The sequence below is a fragment of the Primulina eburnea genome, chromosome 2 (genome assembly GCF_022965805.1).
Source record: "Primulina eburnea isolate SZY01 chromosome 2, ASM2296580v1, whole genome shotgun sequence".
Lineage (NCBI taxonomy): Eukaryota > Viridiplantae > Streptophyta > Magnoliopsida > Lamiales > Gesneriaceae > Primulina > Primulina eburnea.
The window spans coordinates 31,972,898-31,997,871 of record NC_133102.1 but is presented as its reverse complement, the minus strand read 5'-3'; the positions used below and the strand labels follow the sequence as shown (position 1 = coordinate 31,997,871).

Genomic DNA, 24,974 nt, shown 5'->3' with positions numbered 1-24,974 from the left:
GTCTTGTTTGTGAAGAAGAAGGATGGCACGATGAGGCTTTGCATTGACTACCGGGAATTGAACAGGGTTATAGTGAAGAACAAATACCAACTTCCGAGGATTGATGATTTATTTGATCAGTTGCAGAGAGCTTCAGTTTTCTAAAAGATTGATCTGCGTTCTGGTTATCACCAATTGAGGGTGGAAGACGCCGATGTTTCCAAGACTGCTTTTCGGACCCGATATGGCCATTTCGAATTCCTTGTGATGTCGTTCGATTTGACGAATGCGCCAGCGATCTTCATAGATCTCATGAATCGCGTATTTCATTCGTATCTTGATCAGTTTGTGATAGTATTCATAGACGACTTTCTCGTACTCAAAGAATCAAGAGGATCACAGCAGACATTTGACTGCAGTTTTGCAGACCTTGCAGAAGCATAAGCTATTCGCGAAGTTCATTAAATGTGAATTTTGGTTAGAGAAGGTGGCGTTCTTAGGCCACATCGTTTCTAGCAGTGGTATTGAGCTAGACCCAGCGAAAGTTGCAGGAGTCAGAGATTGGGTTGTGCCGCAGAATGCATCAGAGATCCGTAGTTTCCTTGGGCAAGCAGGATATTATCGGAAGTTTATTCAGGGATTCTCCTCTATCGCAGTTCTACTCACGTCATTGACAAAGAAGAATGTTAAATTTGTGTGGAGTGATGAGTGTCAGAAGAGCTTCGATACTTTGAAGCAAGCTCTTATCTCAGCGCCAGTGTTGGCCATGCCGTCAGGGCCCGGCGACTTTGTTTTGTATACCGATGCTTCGAAGCTCGGTCTAGGCTTAGTATTGATGCAGCATGGGAAGGTGATAGCGTATGCTTCTCGACAGTTGAAAGTCCATGAGAAGAACTACCCTACCCATGATCTAGAGTTGGTAGCCGTAGTATTTGCCTTGAAGATCTGGAGGCATTATTTGTACAGAGAGAAGTGCCAGATCTTTACCGACCATAAGAGCCTCAAGTACTTCTTTACGCAGAAAGAGCTGAATATGCGTCAGAGGCGTTGGTTGGAGCTAGTGAAGGAATATGACTGTGACATTAGCTACCACCCGGGTAAAGCTAATGTAGTTGCGGATGCATTGAGCAGGAAAGTCGCAGTGATGGCTTATCTAGCGATTTTGAGGCCTCTTCAGTCTGAGATGCAGAGGTTTGATCTAGAGACTTATCCTCGAGGTAGAGTTCCCCGTCTATCTACTTTGACGATTCAGTTTTCTCTTCTAGACCGTATTCGCAGTGGTAAGTCAGCAGATGAGCAGTTGGCAAAGTGGAAGCAGAAAGATGAGGCCAAGGGCAGTGTTTTTTATAAAGTTAGCGATGGTATTGTGAGATACCGAGACAGAATGTGGGTTCCTAGCAGTGATTCTATTAGAGTAGATATTCTATCCGAGGCCCATATGTCACCGCACTCTATTCATCCTGGGAGTACGAAGATGTACAAAGATCTGCAGTTGTTGTATTGGTGGCCAGGAATGAAGAAGGATATCAGAAGTTTTGTATCCGAGTGTCTAACATGCCAGCTAGTGAAAGCAGAGCATCAGAGACCAGCAAGCTTGCTCAAGCCTCTTCCTCTTCCCCATTGGAAGTGGGAGAATGTTACCATGGACTTCGTGACCAGTTTGCCAAAGTCAGTCAGAGGATCAAATTCTATCTGGGTGATTGTTGATCGTCTTACCAAATCAGCGCACTTGTTGACCATTAAGACGACTTTCACCATGATTCAGTATGCAGAGTTGTATATCCGAGAGATAGTCATACTTCATGGTATTCCTGTTTCTATAGTGTCTGATCGAGATCCTAGATTCACTTCCGCATTTTGGAAGAGTCTGCATTCAGCAGTGGGTACGAAGTTGTTGTTTAGCACAGCTTTCCACCCTCAGACAGATGGTCAGTTAGAGATAGTTATCCAGATTTTGGAAGATCTTCTTCGTGCTTGTGTCATCGATTTCTCAGGGAGTTGGGAGTCGAATTTGCCATTGGTAGAGTTCACCTATAACAACAGTTTCCAGTCTTCTATAGGTATGGCTCCGTTTGAAGCACGATATGGTCGTAAGTGCAGATCGCCGGTTTATTGGGATGAAGTAGGGGAGAGATCAGAATTGGGTCCAGAGATTGTTCAGCAGGCTGCCGATGTAGTAGTCAAGATCTGTGATAGGATGAAGACTGCTCAGAGTCGACAGAAGAGCTATGCGGATCAGAGGAGGAGAGACCTAGAGTTTGCCGTTGGAGACCATGTTTTTGTGAAGGTAGCATCTATGAAAGGTGTCATGCGGTTCGGGAAGAAAGGAAAGCTCAGTCTGAGATTCATCGGACCATTTGAGATCCTCGACAGGGTTGGAACGCTAGCTTATCGTGTTGCTCTTCCGTCGAATCTGGCCGGAGTACACAATGTGTTCCACGTCTCTATGCTGAGGAAGTATATGGCGGATCCTTCGCATATCTTGAACTTTGAGCTGTTGCAACTCACTCCGAACCTGTCTTATGAGGAGAGACCAGTGCAAATATTAGGCAGACATGAGAAGAAGCTTCGGAACAAGCTGGTTAAACGAGTGAAAGTCAAATGGCTTAATCATTCAGAGGAGGAAGCTACGTGGGAGTATGAGCCAGAGATGAGGAGTCGGTATCCCGAGTTATTCGGTAAGTTTTAATTTCGAGGACGAAATTTCTTTTAAGGGGGGAGAGTTGTAGAACCCGTAAACCAGACTACGTATAAGCCATGCATAATTACTATTATTTAAATTAAAATGATTTTTATGCATGAGGATTTAAATTCTTTTCTTTAAATTTAATTATATTATGCAGTAGTTTAGTTTCTATCTTTTCAGTTAAATAAGTGAGGCCGGACTGGAGTTGGAGTATTGAGATAAAATTCAATAATAAGAAAACATTCCTAGAATTTATTTAAGATAAATAATAAATTAATTTAATGTAAAAGAATGTTTAAAAGATTTATTTAAGTAATTTGAGATAAGTAGTAAATAAGTTCTTTTAGGTTCAATAATTTATTTATTAATTCACTAAAATACTTAATGGGTAGATAAAACTTTAAAGATTTAAAATACAATAATTAAGCAATATTTCTCTCCATTTTTATTCTAGAAATTGGCCACCCCTTTATAGGATTTAAATATTTGGCAACTCACCATTATTGATCCCTTTCCTTATCCTCTCCTTGGTATGATTAATTCCCTCACATTTAATCATCAACAATTAATAATTTAGCAATATTCTCACCCCATTTACTTAGTAGAATTTGGCCCCCATTTAAAAGATTTGTTATTGGTTGGACAACTCACCATTTGATATCATTCGTTATTCTTTTCTTGGGAGATAATTCCTCCACCTTTAAATCACCAAATAATTATTAAATTAGCAATTTTATACCTTGCATCTAGATTAGAATTCGTCCACATCCCATTAATTATCCCTCAAGAAAATCTCTTGATATCATAGAAGCTTCCTTATCTCTCAAACTCTAGATAGGAAGATTTGTATCTTGCCATTCTATCCCATTTAATCGGTAGACCTTCCCTTCATCCCTAACCATTAATTGGCAGTAGTAGGAACACGAGGACCTCATTTTCAGCACTTGCTATTTTTATTCCAAACTCAGTTTTATTTGGTTGAATTATTTTAAGTTGTTATTTTGAAAACATTATTTACTTCCGCTGCTACTTTAAACATTGAATCTTTTTATCAGTATATTTTATGAATGATGCATTTTATGTATTTAAAGAGAAAATTTTAAATTATTCTGCAAATTTTCAAGTACGAATTTCGGGCCTCTACAGTTAAATTGGCCATTTCAGGGACCGCCGAAAGGCAAGGGTCTTATTCCTCAACTGAAGGCTCCACAGAAGCCCAGTGAGTACCCAGTGTGCCCGAAGTGCCACCGCCAGCATCGGGACAGTGTTTAACGGGATCGATCAAATGCTTCAAATGTGGAGCCAACGATCATATGCTGAATGATTGCCCACAGTGGCGGCAGGCGACCCAGGGAGAGTGTTCACCATGCAGGCAGAGGAGGCAAACCCAGACACGACTATGTTGATTGGAAAGATTTTCGTAACGACAGTAGCCACGAAGGCCTTGATAGATTCAGGGGTCACTCACTCTTTTATTTCGGAGACATTCGCTAATCACCTGGACGTCAAGTCTATTGGACTCGACATGAGCTATTTAGTGACAGTCCCATCAGGGGAAGAGCTATCAGCTACTAGCATGGTCAGAGACATCGATCTTGAACTGCAGGGCAACCTAGTGTATGCAAATCTGATAGTTTTGCCGATGTCAATATTTGACATTATTTTGGGAATGGACTGGCTGACGAAGAACATAGTTCTCATTGATTTTCAGAAAAGATCAGTGTTTGTAAGGCCGTTGGGCATGAAGCAATTTCTTTTTTGAGCCAGACCGATGGAGAAGTTTCCCTCGCATGATCTCTTCCATGCAGGCACGGAGACTCATGCATAAGGGATCTCAGGCTTTCTTGGCTAGCATTATTTTAGCACCTGACATGCCCACTCCGTCGATATCTTATGTACCAGTAGTCAGAGATTTTCCTGACGTTTTTCCTGATAACGTCACATGCCTTCCACCAGAGAGAGAGGTGGAGTTTGCTATCGAACTCTTGCCAGGCACTGTGTCAATATCTAAGGCACCTTAGCATTTAGCTCCAGCTGAGATGTTAGAGCTCAAACAGCATATTCAGGAACTTCGTGACAAGGAATTCATCCGCCCTAGTTTCTCACCATGGGGCGCACCAGTGCTCTTTGTAAAGAAGAAAGATGGGAGCATGAGGCTGTGTATCGATTACCGAGAGTTGAACAAGGTAACGATCAACAATAAATACCCACTTCCAAAGATCGAGGATTTGTTTGATCAGTTGCACGGAGCTACAGTGTTCTCTAAGATAGATCTTCGATCAGGGTATTATCAGCTGAAGGTAAAAGATACAGATGTTCATAAGATAGCCTTCAGAACCAAGTATGGGTATTACGAGTTCTTGGTGATTCCTTTTGGACTGACAAATACTCCAGCAATTTTTATGGACCTCATGAACCGAGTATTCCAGCCCTATCTAGATCAGCTCGTCATAGTGTTCATTGACGATATTCTCATATACTCGAAGAGCCATGAGGAGTACCGTCAGCATTTGGGTACAGTTTTGTAGGTCTTGCAGAGTCACCAATTGTTTGCAAAATTCAGTAAGTGTGAATTCTGGTTGGAGAAAGTATCATTTTGGGTCATATAAATATCTAGCAGTGGTATTGAGGTGGATCCAGCTAAAGTGGCAGTAGTTAAGGAATGGGTTGAGACGAAGAATGCGTCAGAGATCCACAGTTTCCTAGGCTTAACAGGCTACTACAGGAAATTCATTCAGGGATTTCTTCGATATCAGTGCCACTCATCTCATTGACAAAGAAGATTGATAAATTAGTATGGAGTGATGAATGTCAGAAGATCTTTGATACTTTTAAGCAAGCTCTTATTTCAGCGCCAGTTTTAGCCATGCCATCAGGGCAAGGCAATTTTGTATTATACATCGATGCATCTAAAATCGGATTAGGAGAAGTGTTGATGCAGCATGGTCGGGTCATAGCTTATGCCTCCAGACAGTTGAAGGTGCATGAGAAGAACTACCCGACTCATGACCTTGAGTTAGCAACTCTTGTTTTTGCGTTGAAAATTTGGAGGCACTACTTGTATGGCGAGAAATGCCAGATATTTACTAATCACAAGAGTTTCAAGTATTTCTTCACACAGAAAGAGCTGAATATGAGACAAAGACGGTGGTTGAAGTTAGTGAAAGACTGCTATTGTGAAATTAGATACCATCCAAGGAAAGCTAACGTTGTGGCAGATGCCTTGAGCAGAAGAGTTGCAGTCGTAGCACAGCTGTCAGTGCAGAGATATCTTCAGTTAGTGATTCAGATATTTAGCCTAGAGGTTTATCATAAGGACATAGCTCCTAAGCTCTCTAATCTGACAGTCCAGTCTTTGTTGTTAGACAGAATCTGTGCAGGTCAATCTTCAGATGAACAATTACAAAAATTGAGACTGAAGGACAATTCCAGGGGTAATATACTCTACACGGTGTCTGATGGTATTGTGAGATACAAAGGGAGAATGTGGGTGCCTAGTGTTGATTCAATCAGAGAGGATATTCTGACCGAGGCACATATATCTCTGTATTCTATCCATCCAAGAAGTACCAAGATGTACAAGGATTTGCATATCATGTATTGGTGGCCAGGTATGAAGCGGGACATCCAACGATTTGTGTCTGAATGCTTCACTTGTCAGCAAGTCAAAGCAGAGCATCAGAGGCCAGCAGTTATGCTTAAGCCACTCCATAGTCCCGAGTGAAAATTGGAGAACATCACCATGGACTTTGTTGTTGGTTTGCCGAGGTCAGTCAGAGGATCCAATGCTATTTGGGTTATAGTGGATCGACTTACTAAGTCGGCACACTTCTTGTCAGTGAAGAAAACTTTCTCCATTACGCAGTAAGCAGAGCTCTATATCAGAGAGATAGTTTGATTGCACGGGATCCCAGTTTCTATTATATCCGACAGGGACCCGAGATTTACATCGTCCTTTTGGAAGAGTTTACATGCAGCCATGGGGACGAAGTTGCAATTTAGTACAACATTTCACCCTCAGACAGATGGCCAATCTGAGCGAGTGATCCAGGTTTTGAAGGATTTGTTGAGAGCTTGTGTGACAGATTTCCACGGGAGTTGGGAATCAAAGCTACCCCTAGTGGAGTTTACCTAAAACAACAGTTTCCAATCATCGATAGGTATGGCTCCCTACGAGGCACTGTATGGAAGGAAGTGCATATTGCCGATTCATTGAGATGAGATTTTTGAGAGATGAGAACTTGGTCTAGATATTGTTTAGCAGACTGCAGATGTAGTGGTCAAGATCCGAGACAGGATGAAGACCACACAGAGTCGTTAAAAGAGTTATGCTGACAAGAGGAGAGAGATCTTGAGTTTGCCGTAGGTGACCATGTCTTTGTAAAGATAAAACCCATGAAGGGTTTTATGAGGTTTGGGAAGAGAGGCAAGCTTAGTCTGAGATTTATTGGACTGTTCGAGATTCTTGACAGAGTTGGGACACTAGCTTATCATGTATCCCTACCGTCGAATCTGGTCAGTGTACATAATGTGTTCCACGTCTCGATGCTGTGCAAGTACCTAGCAAATCCTTCGCATGTGTTGAGATATGAGCCGTTAGAGCTCACTCTGGATCTGTCGTATGAGGAAAGACCTGTCCAAATCCTAGATCGACAGGAACGGAGACTTCGGAACAAAGTAACCATGCTGGTCAAAGTCCGGTGGCTAAATCAATCAGTGGATGAGGCCACTTGGGAAACCGATGCAGATATGAGGAATTGCTTCCCGAAACTGTTTGTAAGACTTAATTTCGAGAACAAAATTTATTTAAGTGGGGGAGGAACTGTAGAGCCCAAAAAAATCAGCACACGTAAAACTCATGCATTTATTAAATTTTCAAATGTTTATTTATGTTTAAATTGATTTTTAGCGATGCATGACTTAATTAATCGATTATTTTAAATTATTTATGCTTTTGTAATGCACGTTAAAATGTTTTCTTGAGTTTCATGTTTCAGAAGATTATTCGATGTAGGATCGAGGAAAAGAGACCGGCGACGATTTTGGCGATTTTAAAATGTGGTATTTTATTTTAAGCTAGGATTGGGGCATTTCAAATGTTTTAAATAGTTTTTTAACATTTTAAAACCTAATTTATTTATTAGGTGATTTTGAGATTTCAAACGTTTAAAAGTTGATCACTTGTGTGTTTTATTTTAAATGTAGGGATGCTAGTAATTACTGGGGAATTAATATTTTTATTTAGCAAGTATATTAATTATTAGTATTTTATTATTCTAATTAATCCCTTAATTCCTTCCCCACTAATCCACTAATCCACTAGCACACACACACACACATTCACGCCTACACATACACACAATCGGTATTTTGCACACACACAATTCATTTCCTTCCCATTCCAAAATACTCATCTTAAGAAAACATAGGGTTCTTAGAGGGTGAAGCAGCCGTCCCTTTCACTACAAATTTTCCCAGCAATTCTCGTTAAGTTTTCTTCAAGAAATCGTGCCATGTTCGTCCTGGATCGTCCCTCGCATCATCCCCGCTTCGGTATTTTAAATATCAAAAGACATGTATATTCTTTCATTCTTGCATCGATCTTGTCATATTATATGTTTTGTAGTTTATTATGCGTGAAAATCATGTATGTTGTGCAAAGTTTGAGCAATATTTGTGGGATCGATTTTGAAACGATTTTAAATCTCGAAACTCAAAAATTTGCTGTCATTTTAAATACTGCAACTTTTTGTTCAATTTTTTGGAAAACTTTCAAAATATAAACGTAGAACTTTTCGATACCTTCGATCTGACAGTAAAATCGTAATTTTTGGACAATAAACGAGTGAGTTATGATCATTTTTGTGGGACTGCTCAAACTGCGATTTTCTGAAAATGCGTTCTTGAAGTTTTATTGTTGCAGGCTTCATTGGAGATCGACGGGTGATTGCTGTTGTGTTTAAGTATGTTGTTGAGTATGATGTTGGGATTGTTTTTGGTGTGTTGGTTTGCGTCGATAGGCAATTGATTGCATTAGAAGTCGTAGGGATGCATTTTGGTGTCAAAATGCCGTTTTACGGGTTGTGTTGCGTTGTTTGGGGTGCGTTGTCGTTTGGGGCGTTTGTATGGGTCCAAGTTAATGCCATAGCATTTTAGGATGGGTCTCGAGGTGTTGGTTCACGGTCTGTATGATCAAGTTAGGAGGAATAAGCCATAAGTGTAGTGTTTCTCCGTTGGTGTACGATTCCAGTAGGTACACGGACCCTTACACCGGGTTCGTGCCTTTGTTTCCTTCGAATTCCGAAATTCTATTATCTACGCGGACCCGTACTAGGACCCTCACACGGGGTCGTGTACTCCTAAAAAAAATCTACATTAAATTTTAGGGATTGTTTTGGGGTTTGATGTCATGATTTAGCACGATGATTAAACGAGGTCGAGTCCCGGGAGATTTAGAATGTCATAAGGAAATTTGTCATTTTTTTTTGTGAGCATGACTATACGTCTAAGTGATGCAAGATAGGTATTCGAACTCATGTTAGTATGTGCAGCAGTGGCCTCAAGCGAGATCCAACGTATCTTTCAAAGCCAAGTAAGTATGTTCGACGTACAAAAGAAAATATTTTTATGTTTTTGAGGTATGCTAAATGTCTTGTGACCAAATTATAAACGGGTTCGGAAGTCGGTGAACGTGGCTGAGGACCTCTCCAACCCAGTAAAGCATGACCGGGTTTAGATCAGGATTGGAAAGAGGTAAAACATGACCAGGGACCAATCCACCCGGTAAAGCATGACAGTGGATCTCATGTATGTGGCCGTGGATTTTCCTGTCAGTCCAGTACTATGGTTTAGTCTGTCAGGCACACTTATGTATGGGTCACTAGCTTTGAACCATATCTCTACGCAAAATGATGTTATATATGCTTAAGTATGTATGATGGAAGTATATTTAAGAAAAGTTATATTATGATGGTATGTCTACGTTTATGCTACTACATTCAAGTTTCAAGTATGTTTATGCTATTACGTTCAAGTTTCAAGTATGGAATCCCTACTTTAAAGATGCATGTGGTTTTATTATGTAGTACTTGCAATCTCCATTTTATAAATGTTGAGTCTTTAGACTCACTAGAGTTGATCGATGCAGTTGAGGATGACTTTGAGGAGACGAGGGGTGGGGACCAATGAGCCGACTTGGACTACGCAGGAGGCTAAACCCGAGGACCGCTTATATTTTAAGATTTTATGCATGAAATTTTAATACTCTGATTTCACCTTATGGTTTACGATGTTTAAACAAGTGTTTTTCTAAAGCAAACTTTATTTGTGATATCTTTTATTGCAGATATTTGGGATGAACCGTTTATTGATGATCGAAATTTGAAAGTTTATTTTGTATTTAAGAAAATTTTTATTTTTTCTTAAATTTTAAATAGTTTAAAAGTACGGTACGTTACAGTACGGAACAGCTCAATATACAAAATGAACAAATACTCAAATCAGATCAAATAAGATAAGTGATTCAAATTAAATTAGAGCAGGAGTTTGTTTAAAGATAAATCTTCTACGTCTCTCCTTCTATTTCAAAAAAGATTTCACTAAAAGATTTGGTTAATACAACTCTTTTCACAAACCAACTTTAGCACAATCCACTAACTTTATTGAGCTGAAATTCCAAGCAACTATTCTCTTAACTCAGTCTGTTCAGAAATAATTTTCTAACAACTACAATGTTTCTCACAAACGCTAAGGCTCAATAATTCCTAATATAAATGAGAACAAACATGTACAGTGAATGATCCTTTATCGATCGAATAGAACTTTTGTTCGCATGTAGATCAGCTTGAAATAAAACTTTAAGAGATGCTGACGATTTGGAGAATTCTTGAAGATGGATTCAGAGTAGCAGTTGTTCTAAATGAATCTAGTGTATCCTCCTTTATAAGTGTTGATCTAACGTACATAAATATGGCCGGTACTCACATTTGAATTGGATGCCTGACAATATTGCAGTGAGTGATATGTGTCTTTGTCGTCTTTCCAAGTATAGAACTTGACAATTTCAAATTCGTTAGACACTAGATGAAATAGGCAATCACTGGATGCTTTATTCTAGTTGTCAGTCCTTGCTAAATAAGCTCAAACACTAACTTACTATTACAATCAGAGAAAGTTTTCAGTTAAGTATGATGTGAGACAACTTGGTCCAGATTAGTTTACTTCATTTTAGATTTATCATATCAATTCTTTCCTTAGATTAGCAAAGTTCATTATGGTAGTTTCGGGCCTTTGAGTAATCGACATTAATCTGGATGAATAAGTTTAATTTATAATCACCAAAATTTAAGCTAAAAAATTATACTAAACCAAACATATTATGATTAATCAAAATATGTTAATTAGCTTAATCGTTCATATTGTTTTCCTTATATGTATAATTATTATGCTTATCTCGTCCTTGAACCAAGCCATACCATATAGTGATTAATTATTTTTAAAATTATTAACTTTGTTGGCAGAGTTTTAACACTAAACCTCGCAATTAGCACTTTTTCTGTGCTAATACGAACATCTATTTCCGATTTCACATTTCGGCAACCTGCGTTGCTCTCGCTCTCGCTCTCTCTCTTCCACGTTCGTCGCTATATCAATGTGGCAGCACAAGCGTTTACGGCATTCCTCATCTTTGCATTGACAATCGACGATCTCTCTTGCCTCTGCCACCATTCACGCAAGCAGCGGTGGTGCGTTTTCTGGAAATGGTAAAGCCCCTTAAACTCAATTATCCGCTTCTAATTCTCAGCTGCAGGCGCTGCCCTTTTCTCAGTTTGTCCTCGAAACCCAACCTTTATAATCAGAGGGGACGTGAAGATCAGGACTTCTCGAATCTTGTGTGTAGAGTCCGTGAATTATTATCCAATGTGCAAATCCCATGGGCGGAAAGCTCAGAACTTGAATCATTGACTTCAAAGCTAAAGCCCTATCACGTCGTGAAAATTATCGATACCCACAGCTGCACTGACTCAGTTCTACGGTTCTTTTTCTGGGTTTCAAAGAAGCATTTTTACAAACATGATATGAGCTGTTATATATCCATGTTGAACAGGCTTTTGAAGGATAAGAAATATGCCCCCGCAGACCATGTTAGGATCATGATGATTAAAGCTTGTAAAAACAATGCAGAGATTAGGATGGTTGCTGATTCATTGAATGAGATCACTAAGATGGGACTTTTTTACAGTCTATATAGTTATAATACTCTTTTGCTTCAATTTAACAAATTTGAAATGGTCGTTGAGGCCCAGAATGTGTATAAAGAATTGCTGAGCAATGGGATCAGACCTAATTTATTGACTTTGAATGCAATGATCAATATTTTGAGCAAGAAGGGGAAGGTACAGGAGGCTGGGATTATAATGAGTCACATTTATCAGTTTGAAATGCTTCCAGATGTGTTCACTTATACATCTTTGATTCTTGGGCATTGTAGGAATGGAATGTTGGATAAAGCATTCAGTGTTTTTGATAAGATGGTAGCAAAAGGGATTGACCCAAATGCGGTGACGTATAACACGCTTATAAATGGGCTATGTGATCATGGAAGAGTTGATGACGCTTTGTGGAAGATGGAGATGATGATCAAGAATGGTATCGAACCAAATGTGTACTCATACACGGTTCCCATAACATCATTACTCGCTATTTCGCGTGTTGATGAGGCTTTTGCTCTTGTTGCTAGAATGAAAAAGAGAGGTTGCATTCCTAATGTGCAGACATATACATCTCTGATAAGTGGATTGGCAAAGATGGGTCTAGCGGAGGTAGCAATAGGATTGTACCACAAGATGGTGAGAAATGGTTTGGTTCCTTCATCCGTTACGTACAATGCACTGATGAATGAATTTTGTGAGAGAGGGAAATTAGATAATGCTTTAAAAATCTTTTATGGGATGGATCGACGCAGCCACTTGGCAAACACAGAAACTTATAATGCCATGATGAAAGGATTCTGCATGATTGGAAATGTTGAAAGGGCTATGGTTTTACTTGATGAAATGCTGAAGGTTGGACCTCATCCTAATATAGTTACATACAACACAATCATTGATGGGTATGTTAAACATGGTCATCTGGATAATGCTAGGAGGTTGATGGAGGTGATGAAGGAAAATGGATGCAAACCAGATCAATGGACATATTCTGAACTTGTTTTTGGTTATTGTGAAAGAGGTCCCCTTGATGAAGCTTTTGCACTATTTGAGGAAATGATGCAGAAAGATTTGTTCCCAAATCTGGTGACTTATACCACTTTGATTGATGGTTTGTGCAAAAAAGGAAAAGTTGACAAGGCATTGATTTTATTTGGAAAGATGCACGTGACTGGTTTGCATCCAAATATTGAAACTTACAATGCTGTTCTCAATGGGTTATCCAAAGACAGAAAGCTATTTGAATTGTTTCAAATGTTCAATAAGATGACAGAAAATGGGTTGATTCCTAGTGTGATCACATATACAACTTTAATAGATGGACTCTGCAGGAATGATGGAATTAGTCTTGCTTTCAAAATTTTCTATGAAATGGAGAGAAGAAGGTACTCACCAAACCTGTATACATACAGTTTGTTAATCTATGGATTGTGTCTGGAAGGCCGGGTTGATGATGCAGAGATGATACTAAAAGAAATGGAGATGAAAAACATATATCCTGATCAGGTGACATATACTTCACTGATTGATGGGTTCTTGACTCATGGCAAACTACGTCATGCATTTTCACTGCTTCATCGGATGATTAATGCTGGCTGTGAACCCAACTATAGGACTTACCTTGTGCTGCTCAAAGGGTTGCAGAAAGAATGTCTTATGATTTCAGAGAAAATTGTGGACGAACACAACACTGTAAATAGCAATTTCTCAGTTGAAGAGATTATTAATTTGGATACCTTATGTATTCTCTTGGAAAGGATGACTGAGATTGGCTGTGAACCTTCTGTTGATACATATTCTACTTTAATTTCCGGTCTGTGTAAGGATGGCAAAATTCATGAGGTAGATCAGTTGATTAAATACATGAAAGAGAAAGGACTAAGTCCTAATGAAGCAATATATTGTTCTCTGATCAGTGCTTATTGCAAGAATCTGAGAGTTGAACCTGCTCTTGATGTACTGAATTTGCTAACTGTTGCTGGCTTCAAGGCTCCCCTGTCAATATATAAAGCACTTATATGTGCTCTCTGCAAAAGTGAACGGGGGAAAGAGGCTAAAGAGATGTTTGAGAACATGCTTGAGAAACAATGGAATAATGATGAGATTGTGTGGACTATCTTGATTGATGGCCTGCTCAAAGAGGGGGAATCAAAATTGTGCTCGAATCTTCTTCACACGATGAAATCCCAGAATTGCCGTATTAGTAAGCAGACTTATGTAATGCTTGCAAAGGAAATGTCTAAAACTGACAAACCAGTTGGTGGAAACCAACCTGCTGATATATGTTAGTTCCAAGAAGAGACAAAATGGGGATGACATCATGTCGGAGTTATGTAATGGGAATCATATCTTCTTCTTATGGAAGTCATTTCACTATTTTCAATATCTTAGCTAGTTGCTGAACCGGGATGGTGTGTTTCACTATATAAGATGCAACTGAATATGGTGCAAGTGGTGAGTTAATGATGCTACCTTATTTGTTTCCTTCTTTCTTTTCTTTTCACGCTCTCAACTAAATTTCTTTATGTTCACTTGTTACTGTGTTCATTTGGGTTTATAATGTTTGAGTAGGTTGCATTCTCAAACAAGTATTATGCTGCCAAATTCTTTAAATTTTCCGTTACAGGATGAGAGCAATGGACCTAATGACCAATTATATTAGGTAAGAGATGTCCTCCAATTTCTTATTTTGTTAAATTTTTGGACTTTCGTTTATCTGATATACAGTGATGAGATGCACTATCTAATGCAGAAGTGCTGGGTAACTACTTGTATGTTAATGAATTGTGAACGTTGAACTTGTTCAGAGCATCGGCGAATATGCATGTATACCATTCAAAGTATCATCTTTGATATCTTATATCCGATTGGCTACGGACATGGATGTTGCATTTTTGTATTTCTCCGGGACAATATAGTACCTATACTTAAGGAGCTGCGATAGTTCTGGTAGATTAAAGTGCGAAGAGACTGTGTTGTTTCAGATTGATGTGTTGAATAAGCTTACTAAACATTGTAAATCTTTTTAATAAGACTTAGAAACAAAGGTTTCCTGATTCTTTTTTTTACCAAAGTGCTAGCTTCTTCAGTATCACTGGAGGGATGTTTTGCTTTACTTGTGCCTTTCCTTTCAGCACCAGTAATGTGTATAATCACGAGACAATGTAGAATATAAACCTACAGTATCTTGAGCTGTGGTTACTGGAAACCCTGAGTTGTCATATGTACAAGATATTCTCCACAATCCCTGTTCCCTATCACTCTCTCTTGTCCCAACATATTTTCCTGTCCACGCGGGACTCTTTTATTTTTTCTAACATAAACATGTCTAATAATGGTCCTGTCTCTTTTTTTTTTTGCCCATTCCCTCTTCACCCATAACAACTCCCACCCCCTCAAGACCGGTCTTGTCCCCAGATTGAAAGCAGGAAATTGCACAGCAAAATCTTCAGCATCTTCCCAAGTTGATTCCTCAATAGGCTTCTCTATCCATTTCCCCAATATCTGATGAACTATTCTTTGTGCAGCTTAACTCACGCGGTGATTGATATCGGTGAGGATATTTTTGCTGGATTCAATTGCACACTGTGAGGAGGAAATGTTACTCGCCATAAATATATCCAAGTAGGAAAGGGAAGGGATGTTGGGCTAAATCAAATTTCTATGTTTGAAGCTAAGGTTGCCGGAGGAAATGATGAACAAATTCTGAGCTGAGATGTGTACAGATTGGGTCATAGGCTGGACTTCTTTAGAATGTTCTCATTCTTTTACAGTCTTCAATACCATGATGATTATTCTTACCGTGTATGCCATTTTGTTGGGCTGGCTTTATCTTGCCTTGAGTGGATAAAAGGTTCTGTATTAGCAAATAATACCAATGACGATAATTCACTTGGTACAATATTGAACCAGCAATTCATAATCCAACTTGGTCTCTCTACTGCCTTGCCGATGGTTGTGCAAAGTTCACTTTAATTTGGCAATCCGAGTACTCTCTGGGACTTTATTACTATGCAGTTCCAACTTTCTTCAATATTCTATACATTCATAATGGGAACCCGTGGTCATTACTTTGGAAGGACTGTTCTGCGTGGTGGTGCAAAATCCGTTCAGCGGGCCGAGGTTTTGTGGTGCAGCATAAGAGTTCTGCTGAGAATTATAGATCGTATGCGCCATTCTGTGAAAGCTATTGAATCTTTTGATGCTTACTGTGTATGCTTCCTACAGCCCCCTAGCTACAGGCACTTTTGTGCACATAGCTTTGACAATTTCCAGTGTCCTGGATTTGGGGTCCTTTCATTTGTAACCCTTTCGGGTTTTGATTGGTTAAAAACAGTGTTCTAAATTGCGGCCTAGGCGCTAGGCGCAGGGCAGCTGCACCGATAATGAAACGTTCACTACTCGTTTTTTTAAATAGTACTAGAAATTTTTTTCTTTCCTCTCAAGAATCGGCCGAATTTAGAAATATACAGATATATACTTTAAAATACCTTTCACCATTTTAAAATTAAACATCTAACCATACTTGAAATTTAAAGAAAATAGTTTAAAGCAGAAAATCGTCATATGTTTGCAAATCCTAACTTAGCAATAAAGCTAAAACTAACAACCTCTCAAAAATCACTCAAAAGCATAATAAAAGTCGCAAAAATCATTAACATAAACTTTTAAATCATAAGTGCGGAAAAACTAGCGCTTGTCCTCGGGTTATGTGCGCCTTAAGTCCAGTCAGATCAATCATCAAGACTTTCAATATCATTATTATAAAACTCACCTGCATCGATTACATTTAATGAGTCTAAAGGCTCAGCAAACCATAATCTTGATAACAAATATTACATATATAATCGCATACAACAATGAAAATACTTTTATGTTAAATAACATTTTCATAAACATGCATAAACATAAAACATTTACATATCATCATAAACATATTCATATTCATCATATACATATACATATTCCTTTCGTTGAATTCAGATCGTTAATTGTGACTTTCGTATTCGTATTAAGGGTTGATGGATCCATCTACATGTAACCACAGTTCTTGGCGGCGAGGACATCAGCGACACTCTCACCCATCAACTGATCCTTGACCTTACGTATTATCGTAATAATCACAATTACTTTACTTCCTTCAACATTTCGTATTTTCATCACTTTATAAAATTCATGCATATAATAATTATTTTTCTTTTAAACCAAGAATGTAACATATTTTTATTGTTAGCGTTTCATCAAAAAATTCCATAAACATTTAAAATAATCATATTAACATATTTTACAGCATTCCGGACACTGCCATGACGTTTACTATTTTCTGGTGTAAAATGACTATTTTACCCCTACAAGCATAATTTTTCATATTTATTCTTAGACCTCGAAACAACGTCCCAAATCATTCCAAACTTAACATATAATCTTAAAACACTCCCAAAAATATTCCTTAGGCCTAAAACTTAGCTTTTCGATAAATTTCTCGATTCGTTTTTAAACTTAGACGTGCATCTCAGTTTTGACTCGTAACTTTCCCAAACTTTACCAAATTTGCACACCAAAATAAACCATATTCAACCCAAATCAAGGCCCATGAACAACCTAAAACAACCACTGAAAAATTTTGTCACAACTTGACAAAACCCTAGCCTCCCTAACCATGAACCAATTCGTACCTAGCCACTAACCACCATGACAAGACCCTAGGCCACCCTCTCAGGACCCTAACCGAACCATATGCAACCTATTGGACCGAACTTAACCGGCCTGGAAGCTGCAACCCAAACAAACGCACCCCTTCAAGCTTTCGTGGCTTCAACATCGTGCGATTACCCTATCCTTCACGCCTAGCATCGTGCAGCCTACCTAGGATAATGGCTCAACTCTCTTGGGGCCCCTGGACGAGCCCTAACCGAAGCTAACAGCCCCTGCACCTAGGAAGAAGAAACCGAACATCTAGCTTCCCTCAAACTCCAAAAAATTTAGCCATCTCCTAGCTTGTGTCCAGCCCTTTCACAACCCATCAAGGACCATCCTCCAGCCCCTTTTGGTCTCCTAGACACACCCTAACAACAGCTAGTAACATTGGCCCTCGAAGAGTCCTCGTTGAAGAGTCCTTGCACAAAAGGACTCTATTTTCGAGTAACCCTTTCCTCCCCCCATGTCAGACCTTGTGTCAACTTGTATAGGCCCTTAAACCCTCTCAAATTCATCCTTTATCATAGCTCTATGATGGCAGATCCTTCATGCATCAGTATCACAAGTTTTAGAACATAAAAACATGAGTTTTAGGGAAGTCATGGCATAAAAACGATAATAAAACTTGTGCAACATATTTTTCATGTAAAATTAGTCAAATATACATAATATGGTGTGAAAGATGTTTGAAAGAAAGTTAAGGCATGCCTTTGCATATATTACGCACGAAAAACGGCTTGCGATACGAAGAACGTCGGCAAGGAGATGTGGGGTGAAAGATTGCTGATTTTTCCTTCAATTTCCATGGCTTTTCTTCTTCAAAAATATTTGTAGTTTGCTGTTGGTGGCTGCCAAGAGGAGTCATTGTGTTTGTGTGTGTGGTGTGCGTGAGTTGTGTATGTAATTGTGAGGTTTGATGGCTTTTTATTTTAATTAAAACTCAAGTGCAAGCCTAGGTCCATTAAGCACTTTATTAAATATTTAAAATATTTTATTTAGAAAAGATTGTGAAAGTATTAGTCGAGTTCTCAAAAAGTTCATATTTTTGTTAAAAATCGAATATCGATAAAAATTTCGTCTCGGCATATAAAATCACTTCAAAACTCCTTATTTTCAGAAATAACATAAAGCATCAACCTTATTTTAAATAATTAAAAACAATTATTTAATAAAAACATTTTTCATTTTTCAATTTTTGGTCTCGTTTCTCGATCACATATCGAATTAGGGGTGAGCGAGATTTCGGTTAAACCGAATTAACCGACCGAACCGAGCCAATTCAGAAATTCGGTTTGGTTATTTCGGAAATTCGGTTTTCAAAATAAAAAAAATTCGGTTATATGGGTTAATTCGGTTCGGTTATGATTTTCAAAATTTTAAAATCGGTTAACCGAATTAAACGATATAATAAATATTATTAATCAATAAATTTTTATTATTTATCAATTTTTATATATTTTTTATTTTAAAATCGATATAATATATATTAACTGTGTTCAAACAAAATTTATACATTTGTGATGTGTGTGATTTTATGTTTGTATGAATTTGTGTATATTGTAGCATTCAAGATTTTTTTTATATATAATTAAAATTAAATCACAATTTTTTTAAAAACTAATCGGTTAATTCGGTAACCAACCGAATTAACCGGTTTTAATTCGGTTCGGTTTTCATGTGTTATGAAAAATAATTCGGTCGGTTCGGTTATGGCTTAATATTTCGGTTTGGTTCGATTCGGTTATGGCTAATTCGGTTCGGTTGTTTACCGACCGACCGAATGCTCACCCCTATATCGAATAACCTTTAAAAATACAGTTTATGTAGTCATGTAGAAAAGTACATTTTAAATGTGTGAACATGCACACTATATTTAATTCATGCAATTAAAACCATTTAACTAAAATACATAAGAAATTTAATAACTTGCACGCATGTGGTTCACGTGGATCTTAAAATTTTCGGGACGTTACAGATAAGGTGCTAGGCGGGCCTAATTGTTTTTAAAAAAATTTGGGCTTCTAAAATTTAATGATTCGCTAAGAAGCCCATTTACAGCAAAAAACAATTTGGGCTCACTAGGTCTATTGCCTTTCTTTCTTTGTCGTTATTTTTCAGAGTCTTTTTCCAGAGACTCCTTCTCGGCTAGGACTACTCGTTCCAGAAATTCTTTCTCATTCCAGGACTCATTCTCGTTCCAAAGACTCAAGTTATTCGTTCTTCTCGCTTTCTTGCATATATTTTTCTCTCTGATTATTGGCCAAAGTTTTCTTTTTTATTCGCAGGGACAAAAATTTGGTCTTTTGAGTTTTGAGTTTTTTATTAACTTTCTTCCACGAGTTTTGAGTTTATTATTGGCAAAATGGTGAATCTTTTTCATTAAAAATTATGATGTATAGACAGTAGACAGTGCATCAAGATATATCTATGGTCGTGCATTGTTTGAGCTTTCTGGTACAATCATTTGTTTGTGTGGTGTTGCCACATCAAATTATAATGTATTACTGTTGATCTATAATCTAGGTTTCTTATCAATCAACTTAAGTGAGCAATGATTTGCACTTTTTGACTAAGAGCTTAAACTCAGTGAAAATGAGGTGACAAAAGTGAGCTTCCTAAAAGGGTTTATTGCTGTTACATATTTTATTCTTGGTGCAGGTCTATTTTTGAAAAGGTTCAAGTGTTTTGTATTCAGCAAGATTTGGAGGGTAACAATGGCGAGCAATCCATCCTCGACTGCATCCGTCACTCAGCCTAAATCTGTGATTCTTAAGAAAAAGTCAAATGACATCGGATGGGAGTTTTGATTGTTGATTGATCCTAAGAACCTCGACAAAGTTAAATGTAAGTTGTGTGGGAAAATGATGTCTGGTGGAGTGTATAAAATCAAGGATCACATAAAAAATATACCTGGAAATGTATCTGGTTGTCGAAATGCATCTCAAGAAGATCGTAATAAGTGCAAACATGCTATTTTAGAAGCGAGGAACAAAAAGAAAAACAAAAAATACTAGGAGAAGAAAGTTGTAGAGCAGAAGTGAATATTTCTCTAGACGAAGAAGAAGATGATGAAATTGAAGGGATGGATGGAATTAAAAAACCTCATCTACTTGGCTCCAATATGCATCCATGATTGCTCCAGAAAATGTAATTTCAAGAGGGAGTAAAGTGTTTCACCAAAAAAATATAAATGAGGCTCTTTTCAAAGAGAGAACTCAACAAGTTCAACAATATGTTGGGAGATGGGCTTATGAAAATGGAATCACATTCAATGCTCTTGAGCTTCAAGCAACTAATGGAGGCAGTAGCTCAATTTGGGCCAGGGTTTAGGCCTCCAACTCAATATCAACTTAGAGAGCCACTTTTGAAAGCTGAAGTGGAAAGAACAAAACAACTGTTGAAGAAGCACGAAGAAGAATGGGCAAATAATGGGTGCTCGATTATGACAGATGCATGGAGTGATAGAAAAAGAAGAAGCATATTAAATTTGTGTGTTAATTGCAAGGAGGTTACTGTATTTTTAGAGTCGAATGAGTCTTCAGACAAGGCACATACATCTAGACTTATTTTTGAGTATGTTGACAAGTGTGTTGACCAAGTAGGATGCGACTATTTTTGAGTATGTTGACAAGTGTAACAGACAATGCCACCAACAATATGACTGCAACTAAATTGATGAAAGAAAAGCGACCTAGGATTTTTTGGAGTTCATGTGCAACTTATACTGTTAATCTCATGCTTGAAAGTATTGGCAAGCTTCCAAGATTTAAAAAGATTATCAACCAAGCAAAATCTTTTACAATTTTCATTTATGCTCACCATAAGGCTTTGTCATCGATGAGAAGTTTTACGAAGAAAAGAGATATAGTCTGGCCAGGAATTACCAGGTTTGCATCAAACTTCCTCACATTGCAAAGTTAAGTTGAGAAAAATTCTCTAGTTTAAGGGCTATGTTTACAAGAGATATTTGGGAGAATTGTAAATGGTCAAAGACAAACAAAGGGAAATTGGTTTACTCTAATGTGATGAGCATGAGTTTTTGGAATGGTGTGGCACTTTGTTTAAAAAAAATTTCCCGTTTGGTAAGAGTTCTCTTATTGACGGGGATAGAAAGCTATCCATGAGCTTTTTATATGGGGAGCTTCTTCGGGCTAAAGAAGATATAAAGGTGGCCCTAAACAATGTCGAATCAAATTATCAATCTATCATAGTGATTATTGAGTCAAAAATGAAGGATAGACTTGATGCATCATTTCATACCACAACGTTTTTGTTGAATCCATACTTCTACTACAAAGATAGTTCTATTTCTCTTTATGGAGAGGTCGCGGCAGGTATTTTTGAATGCATGGAAATTTTGCATGCCGATGAGTTTGAACTGCAAGATACAATTATTAACAAGGGATTGGCAAAATATAAAGATAAGACTTTGTTATTTGGGAATGTATTGGCTGCAAAAGCATGTGAAAAAATGACGATACATTTGATCCATGCACATGGTCGATGCTCACACACCCAACTTACGAAGAGTGGCATTGTTGATTCTTTCATTAACTACAAGTTCATCTGGGTTTGAAAGAAATTAAAGTGCATTTGAAGGAGTAAGTTTAAACTTTAACTAAAATAAATTATTAATAATTTTTAAAGTGTATGTTCATATTCCTAACTATATTAATTATTTTTTCGGTTTTTTTTAGATTCATACAAAGAAAAGAAATAGGTTGGATGTCAATATGTTGAAAAATCTAGTATGTGTCCACATTCTAGATTGTTTAACAAGCAAAAAAGAGAGATAGAACGGAACGTCGACGTCTTTCTTGAAAAAGATGCTTCAAATGAACAAGGTTGAATTGTGGATGGTGAAGAATAGGGATGTAAATGATCCAAACCAAACCAAACAGTATCAGGCTTGAGCTTGGTTTGTTCAAAATTGTTTGAATTCTTGAAAAAGATGCTTCAAATGCACAAGGTTGAATTGTGGATGATGGAGACTGGAGAAGAAAATGAAGTTGAACTAGGTTTGGGGCTCACTTGGAAATTAGTTGATGAAGCAACTGGGGCTGATGAAAATTTACAACCCGAAGAAACTCTAGATTTAGAAAACTTCACGAGGATGATTTTGAATCCGAAAAAGAAGATGATGATCACAATGATATTGATTTTGTTTCCGATAAAGAACAAGTTGTTGAAAATTTCGGAGAAGAAGAAGTTGAATAAATTTGTGATATTCAATTAGCAGTGTAATCATTAAATTAAAACTTCCTATATTTAAATTTGAAGTTTGGAAGAAATATGAATTCTTTCTTTTTTTCTTGAGATGACACATTAGACTATGTAGGGAATATTTTGAAAGAATTTTAAATTTAATGTTGTTGTGTTGAAGTTCTAGAATGTGATTTATTATGTTTTGATGCCGTAGAATCTGATTAGTGGCGCCTAGTCCCCGCCTAGGCGCTACGCGCTGGGCTAGCACCTAGCGAATTTAAGAACTTTGGTTAACAGAGTGCGATTTTGATGAGTTTATGAAATGGATGTGGTATAGTGGTGGCGGCATGTTAACAAAACCTAAACAGAGCTAGGAAAAGCGGTTGGATGAAGAGCAAGGTCATTTAAGGACAATTGGTCTTCTGGAACGGTACTGGAAAATATTGTGAAGCTCGTTTCTTCTTCTTTCACTTTAGGATTGTGTATCGGTTGGGCATTTCTGCTGGAAGTAGGCACATTGCTGTTTACATGCTTTCATGGATCTGTGTTTGTGGCTCTTGTGCATACATGGTAGTAGGCTAGTAGCATCTACTATGGTCTGGTGCAGTTCCTTTTTATTCTTCTTGTGAGAGTTGTGATAATTTCCTTGCTGGAGTTTACGCAGTTCAAATTGATTGATTGCTTCACAAGTTTACTAGGATATGTTCCCACTGGGTGGGTATTTATATTGATCGTGCAGTTCCTAGACCCTTTTTTGGAGAAAACGATGCTCTGTCAGGTTGTTGATTCTTATCCCTTGTATGATAATGTTTCGTGTCATTGTGACTTCTCCTATGACCCTTTTATCATGGTTGCCTGGATTCCAAAACATGCAGAATACTTTTCAATCAAGCATTTAGTAGGGACCTATGTAGCATGGATATTCCTAAATTTTTTTTTCTAAATTATCGGACACGGATAAGACACGCCGATACACGTGTCGGATATGAGAAAATCCGTGTCATTGACTTTGTGTGGGTTTCACCAGTCAGATACGTCTTGGATACGGCTACCATATGTCATGGACACGATGGGAATTATCTTTACAATTTTTAATACTAAATTTATATAAATATATATAATATTTATATATTTTTTAATATTTGTTGTGAAAGGGGATCGGTTACGGTGACCGGAAGAGCAACGGAAGTACAAAAATCCAATTTTTAAGCAAAAAATTTCGGCCATCACACATTTCATGTAGCAAATATAAAAACACAACTATGTCATACATAGGGTGTAAGAAAATCGTTACCTATCAACCTCTTGAGGTTGATGATGGCTCCAACTAAGGTGTAAACACCTTAACTCTTGTATGGCATGAAGAAAATCTACAAGCTTCCTCCTACCTTGAATCTTTCCTTCAAATTAGGCCCACCACCAACTAGGTAGATCCCCTCATATTTTGCACTAGAAAAATATGAGGATTTTTCAAAGAGAAGTGTGGTGTTCCTCAACAAATTGAAGAACAAAAATGAGAGAAAAATGGGAGAGAAAATGTTGTCAAGTTTCGGCCATTGAGAGTGTGGGAGGAGAGAAGGAAGACTAGACTTGGTTGTGGGAAAAGTTGAATCACTTTTTGCATGACATGCCTTGAAAACTCAAAAAGTAGTCTCCCAACCTTTCACCTCTCATGCATGCATATTATAAGGTTTTTATCAAAATAAAAACCATGGTCTAAATTTAATTATCTCAAACATATTTGAGACTAATTAAACATTACTTGAATTTACCCAAGTCCCACTAGTTAAATAATTAATTTAAATTGAGCTCTACAAGACTCAATATAATTTAATTAATTCAACACTTGAATTAATTTAATTATTTGGACTCTACTAGGTCCACTAGTGTTTAATTAATTCAACACTTGAATTAATTTAATTTAGTCCATAATAATGTTTATGAAAATCACAATTTTCAAATACATTATTCACTTGGCCAAATTTTAATTTAGGAACACTTTCATAAATTAAAATTTACATTTCTCTCATAGAAGTCATACTTCTATTTTTCTTTACACTTATAAACTCATTTATAAGTCGTTCAACACATTGAACTATTTTCTCCTTTATAGAAGTCATACTTCTAATTTTTCCTTACGCTTATAAACTCTTTTATAAGCCGTTCAACACATTGAACTACTTTTACTTCTCAACGGG

The 24,974-nt window shown here is 37.6% G+C and overlaps 2 protein-coding genes and 1 pseudogene across 6 annotated transcripts; all 3 read left to right on the top strand.

Annotated features, from left to right (window-relative positions):
* The first annotated feature begins 4,031 nt into the window (after positions 1-4,031).
* On the top strand, positions 4,032-4,686 carry LOC140824216 (uncharacterized). Its single transcript, XM_073185812.1, has 2 exons — positions 4,032-4,391; positions 4,474-4,686. The coding sequence occupies exons 1-2, from the start codon at positions 4,032-4,034 to the stop codon at positions 4,684-4,686; spliced, it is 573 nt and encodes a 190-aa protein (XP_073041913.1).
* Positions 4,687-11,198: 6,512 nt separating this feature from the next.
* Positions 11,199-16,265, top strand: LOC140823030 (uncharacterized). 5 transcript variants are annotated; one of them, XM_073184099.1, is made up of 3 exons: positions 11,199-14,328; positions 14,501-14,536; positions 15,402-16,265. In XM_073184099.1, exon 1 carries the CDS (start codon positions 11,425-11,427, stop codon positions 14,161-14,163), a length of 2,739 nt encoding a protein of 912 aa, XP_073040200.1. In that variant the 5' UTR covers positions 11,199-11,424; the 3' UTR covers positions 14,164-14,328; positions 14,501-14,536; positions 15,402-16,265. The 5 variants fall into 5 exon arrangements, with proteins under 5 accessions (XP_073040200.1, XP_073040198.1, XP_073040201.1 ...); XM_073184097.1 differs by having other exon boundaries at positions 14,446-14,536; XM_073184100.1 differs by lacking the exon at positions 15,402-16,265 and adding an exon at positions 14,627-15,394.
* Positions 16,266-20,700: 4,435 nt separating this feature from the next.
* Positions 20,701-21,516, top strand: LOC140824215 (uncharacterized; annotated as a pseudogene).
* Positions 21,517-24,974: the final 3,458 nt, after the last annotated feature.